Genomic DNA, 10,398 nt, shown 5'->3' with positions numbered 1-10,398 from the left:
CAGCAGAATTTGTAGCCTCAGGGTAATAGACTCTAGCCATGATCCCCATGAAGTTAGTTAGCATGTCTTAAAAAAAGTCCCCAGCAACAGTGGGTTCATACTTTTCTTCATCATCCCTGGAGGCATTGGGAGAAGAAGACTGGTTCAGTGCTGGGAGGTGGCCAGCTTCATCATTGGTATGGGCCAACACACAGAGTTACAAGATGTCAGTTCATAGCCTATAGCAGGATTCCTAAATGGATCAGTGGCAGTCACAGAAGAGGCTGTATAAGGAACCTGTTCCATCCCTGTCCTAGGAGATCATCCTGAAAAGAGCAGCCGACATCGCTGAAGCATTATACAGTGTGCCGCGTAACCACAACCAGATTCCTGCCCTTGCCAATACTCCAGCGCACACTGGCATGATGGGAGTGAACTCCTTCAGCAGCCAGCTTGCAGTGAATGTCTCAGAGACATCACAAGCCAATGATCAAGGTACGTATTTGGGCAAGGGTGAAGGTCTCTTCAAGCCCCCATGGACTCTTGGAGTTGGTTGATGCTAGAAATGGGCCTCATTCCCACGGCTGCACACAAAATGAATTAGTGTAGTTAATGAATACAGGGGACCTAGTACTTCCTTTCTTTTTACCCCTGTTTGGAGGAACCACAACCTAGAAAACTAAAAGAGTCAGCTCTAGAGCTACCATCAGCACAGTGCTTTCTTTGTAAGGGGCGTTGAGTCTACTTTTTAATGTCTATGTTATAATTAATGCATGTTGGTTTGTTACATGGTTAAACATGGTTTGCCAGAAATTTTCTTGAAGACAATCCTATATAACTGATTTCTAGGTAGTTGATGAAGTAGAGAGTCATTATTGACATCACCCATAATTTTTGATACAGGTATAACAGGGTTTGTGTTCTCATCTCTTAGGAGCTAGAGGGAAGAAATAACCCAATTTCGCCCACTCACTCACCCCTAGATGTTCTTTTCTTGTCAATAAAACCCTTCATTTATCCCCTGCCCTTTGTATTAAATATATTGACCATAGGAAGCACTCATAGGCCTGCCCCTTAGCTTTTCTCTTTAAAATACTTGAAGACACTAAGCAGTGTGTGGTCCTTCCCCCCGTCCCAAAACTCCCAACACAGCTCAGGTGATATCTGATAGCCATGGTCCCCAAGAAGTTAGGTATCCCCCTTGGAGTCAGCAGGTTTACTACCATTTTTAGTCTTTTTCCCCTTAACGAAATATGTGCTTACCAGCCTTGCAATAAAAATATCAACCATTAGAATGAAGACCCCCAAAACAACCTTTTAAGGCAAGATCCCTGGAACAAACAAGTTTTTTCCTGTCAACCATGGCATTTGAAGGTCTGGGAGGGCTGAAAGTTCATCCAGTGTGTTGGTGCAAACCAGGAATCAAGCCTGTTGATAATTGCTACTAAAGATAAACGTGAAGGCACCTGACACAATTGGATCGAAGAGAGCTTTGGTTGACTGTCTCAGCCCGAGGAGAGACAACTTTAGGTAGGCAGGGTTGGAGTGATAAGGTTATCTTCAGCTGTGAGGGTTGATAGTGCAGTAACAAGGCGGTACGATCAATTAAAAATGTCTACTCTGTGGTGTAGGTTCGCGGGGAAACCCCCCCCAAGTGCGTATTACCAATAATAATGTGATTTTTGTGGGGGGGGTGGCTCTTAACAGTAGGCTACAGCCGCAATACAAGCAGTGTTTCCCCGCGAGGATACGTTCCCAGCAGTACACCCCAGCAGTCCAATTACAACACAGTGAGCAATAGCATGAATGGATATGGAAATGCCGGCATGCCCAATCTAGGCGTCCCTGGCTCTCCCGGATTTCTAAATGGCTCCTCAGCTAACTCTCCTTATGGCAGTAAGTGTCTGTTTTTGTAACGCATCATCATGCAGATTCATTTTTCCTACCAAATCCCAACACTTGCCTTGTCTTGATTTTTCTATGATGTGAGCTACTGGATAAAAGGAGGGGGTGACTCTGGAGGCTGGACATAAAAAAATGGCTCTAAGAAATTGATCTCCAATGTGTTCTACCCAGTGTGGTCGCATAACACCTAACCAAATAATACCAAACCAAAGAATTGGGCTGCACAATTTGTAACCAAAGTCCAACACCAAAGAGTTTGCCTGTTATCCAGAGAGTGGCCAAGCCAAGAAAGTGTCGTGTTTCTTCCCGTTTCCTTTTCTCGATCTCTTACGAGGTGGGCGAGGCCTTATAGGACTCTCTTTGTCCGTGTTTGCTGCACACAGACCTCAAGCTGAGTCCTGATTCTCTTTGCTTTGTTGCAGTAGTACCGTCAAGCCCTACCATGGCAGCCTCTTCGGTCACCCTCCCTTCAAACTGTAGCAGTACGCACGGCATTTTCTCATTCTCACCTGCCAATGTCATCTCTGCAGTGAAACAAAAGAGCGCCTTTGCTCCAGTTGTCAGGCCCCAGGCCTCCCCTCCGCCATCGTGCACCAGTGCAAACGGGAACGGGCTTCAAGGTGAGTGGGGCTTTGGGAGATGTTTCTGCCAGGTGACTGGAGGGTTGGCTTCATTCCACTCGTGGGTGATTGGGTGTTGTCCCAGGGTGACAGATGGCATGGCCAGAGTCAAGATTGAAGTGAGATAGATAAAACTGATCATCCAGGGGACATCTTTAAAGCTAGCTGCTTCCATATTTTTAGACCCAGAAAGCCCCAGTGAAGTTTTCGCCTGATGCTGCTTCTTGAGGTTTTACATCTTCTGTTAGGAAACGAAGCTGGATTTGTCACTGACCTGTTTCTTGAAGCTCAGTGAATTGAGATTGAGAACTGGAAGGAACCTCAGAAGCCATCTGCTTCGACTCCCTCATTTTTCAGATGAGGAGACTGAGGCATGCCCAAGGTCACACAGGTATTAAGTGATGAGGCCAGAATGTGAACTCAGGTTACTTGACTCTAAATTGAATTCTCTTTGCCCCGAGTTCTTGCACCCTCTGCTCCATCCCATAGTGCATTGCATTACTGCTGCTGCCCCCACTTATCTTCTAGCAGTGACATATTGCATAGTGTAGATGATAACACACTAGGCTTGGCATCAGAAAAACCTGAGTTCTGATCCCCCCTCTGACCACCTGTGACCTCCAGCATCTCTTTCATCTCTATATCTATGATCTCATATTTCTACAGTCCTTTCTGGCTACACGGCCTTGGGCAAATCACTGAACCTCTCTCTGCCTCAGTTTCCTCATCTATAAAATGAGGACATTGGACTCAATGATTTCTTAGATCTCTTCTACTCTGTTGATGTCTATGGTCCTTATTTTAATTCCTATATATACACTTAATCCTGGTTTGTTTTGGTTCAGTGGATGCCAGGTTCTGACCTATTTTCTATCAAAACATTTGAAAGATCCCATGAAGAAAACCACAGTTGAAGGACGGGTGAGAACATTATGAATGTTAATTACTGAAACAGCCACATCTGCACCACTACCACCTCCCCTACATGGCAGGGCAACATCCAACTTCCAAGGCACAGGAGCTCATAAGGGCATCTGTCCAGAATGTGGAACATTCTCAGTTTGAATGATTTAGTAGCGAGACATTTCCCCCTCCCACTGGATCAAACACTAAAGTTTGTTTTTTAAATATTGCCATTTTAAACAGATAAAATTGGAAAGGGGAATAATCTCTGACACTAGGTGCTGGCTACTGCCTCTGCCGCCAGCTGTGTCCTGATTGAGAGCCAAGTGGCTGGTGGCAAACTGAGGGTGATGCCTTCCTGATTCCTCCACAGTGAATGGACATGTCTAGCTTCATCTCTTTTTCCATTCAGAAGAACAGGAAAGAATCAGAAACTTTTTTTTCCCTCCCCCAAAATCAAATCACTCAGGCATTATTTGCACGGCCCCTGAAATGTTCTTAGTGAAGGGTGTGGAGGATCTATTTTCATGGCATCAGACCAAGGCTGAAGAGGGGCTCTCTCTTCTCACAGGAAAGTATATGCCTTGATTGGTCCAGAGAGTCCTCCTGTTGTCCCCTGGCCACATATGTTGCCACCCCAGGCAGCAGACAGTCTGGGGGACCCAAAGTTCAGTGAGGTTCCTTCCAAGGCATCTCCCCTTCTCTCAGAGGGGGAGGAAAGCTGTGAAGCCAGGTCAGTCACCCCACGGACCTGAGACAGCCATCTGATTACTTAGCTATCCTGGTTGCTGGTTTGGCCAGATGCTATTGAGTATCCTTTTTCTTTTATAACAATAGACTTTAGAAACTTGGGAAGGCCTGGTCATTCCTGACAGTGGCCAGAATGGACCACACCATCAGCTCCACCCTAGTCTTGCCATTTCTGGGTTGCACTTAAGAAGGGCTCAAGTGGCGGCTGAACAATTTGGGCTGGATTTAGGTGACAGCTGGGAGGGAGGCTGTGGCCAGCCCTTCCTTCTCTCCAAGAATGGTTCCCATGCTCCTAGCTACGTGCTTGCCTTCCTCTACCATGGCCTCATCTCTTTATGGAATGCAACATTTTTAATGGGCATTTGCTACGGGTTGCCTGCAGCCCCCATGTCAGAGTTGCCTGGCAAAAACAGAGAATTCCTGAATTAGTATTTTCATCTTCACCAAGCCCTTAGTGACAAGTGACATCATTGAACCACTCTTGGAATGTGCTCCTCCAGGTGGAAAGCCAATCTGACCTGATTGCCACTTTCCAGGATACTGTCATATCTTCTTTAAAAAAAAAACAAAACAGTTTAGAAGGAGTAGGGAAGGGGGAGGAGGGGCCTGAACATTCTCAAGGCTTTAAAAGTATTCAATTTTCCCAGTTCCTGCTAGAGCATTAGGAAAGCTTAATGGGGGTTATGAAAGAGCCTTCTGAGTCCATCCTAGCTCCATGACAGGAAGCCTAAATCACCCAGAGCCCTCAGCTCCTCACTACCTCACCACCTTAGTGCTTGCTGATGAGATCACATCAGGAGTGTGTACATACATGAGTTGTAACGGTGAGTCTGAAATAAATTAATATTGTTGAAATTAATGAACTGAGAAATTGAAGCCCACATCGCTACACGAACAAGTGTATTAATATCTGTTATGCATAAATTAATGAGAAATATCATTCTGACAAAAATTAAACCACACTGAAGTTAAGACACTCTAAATTACATTCCTACCAAGCGGTTAACTCAAAAGAATCAGGGGGCACTTGGCATTTCAATCCATAAGTGTTTGTTTATTTGAGAGAGAGAGAGAGAGAGAGAGAGAGAGAGAGAGAGAGAGAGAGAGGAGCTAGAGATACTAATGTCACCTCTTTTCTGGCATGGGTCTGTGGATTCCAAGGCAGGTGTGCAGTGTGGCCTTGGCCTTGATCTTTGAGAGTCCTTGATTCAGGGAACTGAACAGCCATTATAAGAAAGGACAATTAACAGAATGTCAAAATTGAGTTTTGCCACTTAGGGCTGACTTGGGGGGTTAGGGGAGGGTAGAGAGAAACTGAGGTTAGGCTGATTTTGATTTGGAAACTTGAGACGGGTCTGGTCCTGCTGGGCAAAGTAAGCTGACCTTGTCTGACTTCACCAGAAGTCACCGTGTTGTTTCTCAGCTGTCAACAGAGGCAGTCCCTGGGGAGTCTGGATCTCTGTTTGCCATTAACAAAACCCTAACAGAAATGTCACGTGTGTGGGAGGAAGCAGGATGCTTGCACCCCCAAAAATGTCAGCATCCTCTTTTGATAGAGAGAAATCTTTGGGGGCTGTGGTCTTAGAAGGGGCCCTTCCCTGGATTTCTCCCATGTCCCGTGTTCACCCTGGATCCCCAACCCATGGACGAGAGAGAGAGAGAGAGAGAGAGAGAGAGAGAGAGAGAGAGAGAGAGAGAGAGAGAGAGAGAGAGAGAGAGAGACAACAGACAGACAGACAGACAGACAGACAGACATAGACTTTGGGCCAGCAGCTCCTCCAGCTGTCCCTTGACTTGGTATCTCTTTACCAAATAGATATTTATGATAATAATGGTAAAGGTTTCCAAAGCACTTTACAGATATTGTCTTGTCTGAGCCTCATAACAGCTCTATGAGGTAGGTACCGTTATTATTCCCACTTTCCAGATGAACACACTAAGTATGAGGAAGGCTATGTCACCTGCCCAGGGTCCAACAGCTAGTATCTGAGATGAGAGTGGAACCTCTCTTACTGACCCGTAGCCCAGCATTCTACCAGCTGGGAGAGAGAAGAGTGGCCCTTATATCTGCATACAAGTCTCACCGCAGTAGAATGAGACCACGCTACCGCTCCATCTTGTCCCCTCACCCCCTTAGAGTAGACCTGCTTTATCTGGTCCTTTCCATGAATGACAATGTGTGGTTTTGTCTCTTGTCTCTTGTTTCTTTTTCAGCTATGTCTGGGCTTGTTGTCCCTCCCATGTAAGGTCACTTTTGTTTACCTACGTAGCATCAAGCATTGAAGGACAAGCTTCAGGGGACAAGTTTAGTATATTAAGACATGCTGATGGAAACAGTATCTTCAAGACAAATCAGCACCGATTGAAATGCTACAGAAAAAGACTTTGTTTAAAGATTTTATTTAAACTCTTCAGAATCGACATGCAAACAACCTACTTCTTCACGAACAATTCCATTTATTGACTGAACTTTTCTCATCTTTTCACATTTCTCAGTTCTGAAGAATAAGGAGAAAAACACAAACAAAGCAACCCCTATTTTGTATAAAGTTTCCTATTCCGTTTTGGCTCTGTCTCGTACTTGCTCTGTGTGGGGAGAAACTTTGTGGATGCACCATTCGGGGTTTTCATGAAACACTGATGAAAAATGCCTCAGAACATTTTGCTGTCCTCATCACTCGATTCACAATGGTTGTGTAGCTCTATAATGTGAAATATTTTTTTGTGGTGAAACAAGGGGGCCAAGGAGGTATGAGCCATCAAACTGGAAAAACGAAAAAAAAAAAAAGGATGATTATATGATTAGGAGAAATTGGGGGTGGCAGGGAGGGAGGGAGGGTTTGTCATTGCTTAACTTCATCTTAATGAAATGAAATGAAACTTTGTAACTTATTGTAGTTAGCTATTGTAACTTTGATATTGAACTTTCTTGCCTTTGATGAGCACACTGACAGAACAAAGGGCCACTGTCGTCTGTTGGTTCAAATATCCTTCCACTACTAGAGCTTCCTGTTAAGCAAGTGTGATCTGCCACATTTTTTCAACTTTTGCTAGCCCTGTATAAAACTGTTGCATTCTTAGGCTACTACTGTGGAGTCTGTTTCTTGTACCAGAAAATTGTCCTTTTGACTTCTAGGTCCTTCCCTAATGTGTTTTGTATGTGGTTATAAAATGGTAGACTTTTGTGATTTTGCCAAAGTTGTAGCTAAATATTTATACACTTGTCTTGAATTTTTTTCAAATCCACTTAACTATTTAGAAAAGCACGTTTTATTCCTTATGGGCCTGATAAGGAGTAAAGCCGTCTCCTCCATCGTAACAGTTCCTCTCACATACACACTTGCAGTCACGAAGGGACTTTATTTTGTAACATATCAATTATAAATATTGTATTTATCTTTGAATTTTTGTACAATGCTTTTCCCATCCTTTGATTTCTTCCCACGTGTATTGGCTTCATCCTGCCTGATATCATGATGCTGAGGGTGGGGTACTCAGCATTAAGCCAAGGACAGATGCTGGCTTCCTCAGTTTCCTTTGGAGGGGTCAATGTCTTTACATTTTATTTCTGCTGCCGATCTCTTGCTCTTCTTTAGACTTTCCATCCATTTTTTTTTATTTTGAGGAAAAGTCAAAATTCATTGTTTATTTTTATATTATTTTTAAGTTATCTGAACAATTAATTTTGGGGAAAAAAGTTGTTTGTTGTATAGTCAAAACAAAGTCGTGCCAGCTGGCTGTGATGAATACTCGTAGACTACGTGCATGTGATGCAGCCGCTCCGGGGCTCCTCATCGGGGCTCCCACTTGTGGCTCTCCTAATTCTTTTCTTTTCTTTTTTGTAGAATGTAAAAAGTCACTTTTAGCTGCCACCCATGACTTTGCCACATAGCTGAACTGTGTTTACTGGAAAAATTCAGAGGCCTAAAGTTTAAAATAAAATTTACTTCTGATGTTTTAATTCCAATGTTTGCCACATTAACTTCTCTGATGCCTTAAAAGTGGACTTCTCTGACGAATCTCTGTGCTGTTTTATCACGGGCTTACACCACAGTTGTTAATCACAACTTCATTTGGAACAATTTACTGCGTTAAAAAAAAAAAAAAAAAGCAAAAGCACAAACCCGGTGTCTAGTCCTGTCGCTCCTGTGTGTGTCCGTTTCTGCTGCGATATGCATCCTCTTCCCCTTGCGCTCCTTCCCAGCCATGGTTTCGGAGGAAACCAAGGTCATGCGGAATTTTTGTATATTTTTTTTTTTTACAGAACATTTTTGTAGTATGAACTGGAATGACCTCCTGAATATATTGTGCCTCCTCGTGCCAAATCCATAGTGATTCCAAAAGGTTGATTTGTTTTTCTTTGCACTAAATGCTTTGCAAATGCAGCAGAATTCAAATTTACAACAAAAAGGAGGGACTTTTATTTTTCTTTCTGGACAAAAATGCACATTTTAGTAACGTGTTTACTAAAGGGAGTACAAAAACAAACGAGACAGTACATCACAGCATTCCCGTGCATGCTACATGCTTATGCTGCGATCACTCCTAAGGCTTAGCTAAGTGGAAAAGCCTGAGAAGTCACTTTGGAACTGAATTGCCTCAGTTTTATTTTGTCTAAGTAAAGGTTTTGATCTTAAAAAAATAAAAAAAAGGTCCCGTGTACATGTTGAGAAAGTTTGCCAGTTTCCTCATCACTGCGGCAATCTGTTTGTGTTCTAGATGACTTAGTCAGCTCACCATCGCTTCCTTGTCTCCAAACTGAACGCTTCACTAAATGGTAGATTTTCCTGTTAAAGACCCTACAATAAGATTGTTTTATCTGTACATTTTTTCAGATATTTAACTGTATAAAAATGTTCATTTTACACAATATTTAATTAAAGTATTTCTTGTCTGTGAATTTCACTTTTAGTACTTTTATCTGGTTTTGATTATTAAAAATGTCTGACAAAACACCAAGAACCCACACACATCGGGGGTTTCATTTGTAAAGGATGGAGCCCACCGCCATGCCTGGACTTAGATAAGATTCAGAGAATGACCTTCCCCAAAGTTATCAGTCCTCGAGCCCTTTTCTTACCTGCCTTGTAGACATGCCGTCAGTACCAAGGGGAAATATATTTTTTTTATTACTCAGTATGTTGGCTGTCTATGTTTTACATGGCACGATGGAGATGCACATACTTGCATACATACTTGAGAAGTTCTGACTATAGAATAGAAGTCGACCTATTACTCATTTCTATGAAAACAAACAGACAAATGATGATGCCTACCTGGCCATGTAAATAAGTCTGGATTAGAATGGGCTAAAAAGATGTTGGAATCCCTAAATTTGAGAGATGGGAGGGAGCTTAGAAAACATGGCAGACCCACAGGCTTCCACCCTCTTCCCACAAAGTGATCCCCATGAGCAAACATCTTGACTTCTCCCCTAGAAACTCAGGGCCTTGGATGCCCTCACTGGGCTTTTGTTCCCTAGGTCTTCATGTGCACAGAAGGCCATGAATGTCATGGGGGTGTCTGGGGAGCATCTGTTGGTGACCAAAGCTAGGATGCATTGGTGAGTTTGGTGCCATGACTGCAGACAGCTTCCCAAAGCCTCCACATGCCTTCTCACCCTTTGAGCTCAGGAGTCATCCCAAAAGGCACAGTCCTCCCCCTCTGCATCAATGTGCTGCTTGTAACCAGTGGTGCCAGGAGGATGGGCTTTCTCATGGACGTGCCCCCTCATTCAGCTTGTACAAGTTCTCTGTGCTCATGCTTCTATTGCCATTTAGATTTTTTTTTCATTTTCCACTGAATGAGAGATTGGCTTTACATGTTTTGGCTTGAAGCTCTCTAGCACAGACACATGAGTGTGATCTAAATTAGTGTTCACAAATGTCATCTTAATTACTTGTTCTGCTGAGCAAAACAGGAAACAATTATTCAAAACAGAAAGGGACTTGCGAATACCTTTTCCCCCCCTCTCCCCATTTACCATCTCTTCATTATGAGTGGGTAGCCCTGGAGCAGGCTGAAGGCAGCCAGACTGGCTCATCCCCCTCCCCCTTACTCAAGGGGGCTCAAAGGATGCTGGGCCACTCTTGCTTCTGGGTCTGTTTGTAAACGTCTGTATAATGAGGAGGAGCTGGACAATTAGCCAGATCCTCAATGGAGGAAAAAATTCAAAAGTAGAAATGCCCATTTCATGCTGTGGATGGCAAGATCCTAGCAATGTCTGCCCACCTCTGACATG

General features: G+C 43.6%; 1 protein-coding gene across 12 annotated transcripts in view; it reads left to right on the top strand.

The window, feature by feature from the left end:
- EBF3 (EBF transcription factor 3) overlaps positions 1–9,062 on the top strand; it is a 149,531-nt gene extending 140,469 nt beyond the window's left edge. For 3 of the 12 annotated variants that reach the window (XM_072629077.1, XM_072629073.1, XM_072629078.1), the window contains exons 13-16: positions 297–474; positions 1,690–1,875; positions 2,307–2,504; positions 6,372–9,062. In XM_072629077.1, the coding sequence (XP_072485178.1) occupies positions 297–474; positions 1,690–1,875; positions 2,307–2,504; positions 6,372–6,403 (594 nt within the window). In that variant the 3' untranslated portion in view covers positions 6,404–9,062. Of the gene's footprint in view, positions 1–296; positions 475–1,686; positions 1,876–2,306; positions 2,505–6,371 lie in introns of all 12 variants that reach the window. The other 9 variants (XM_072629080.1, XM_072629079.1, XM_072629081.1 and 6 more) reach the window with 4 other exon arrangements.
- Positions 9,063–10,398: the final 1,336 nt, after the last annotated feature.

The sequence above is a fragment of the Notamacropus eugenii genome, chromosome 1 (assembly GCF_028372415.1).
Source record: "Notamacropus eugenii isolate mMacEug1 chromosome 1, mMacEug1.pri_v2, whole genome shotgun sequence".
Taxonomy (NCBI): domain Eukaryota; kingdom Metazoa; phylum Chordata; class Mammalia; order Diprotodontia; family Macropodidae; genus Notamacropus; species Notamacropus eugenii.
The sequence above is the reverse complement of the archived record's forward strand: the minus strand, read 5'-3'. Positions and strand labels throughout refer to the sequence as shown.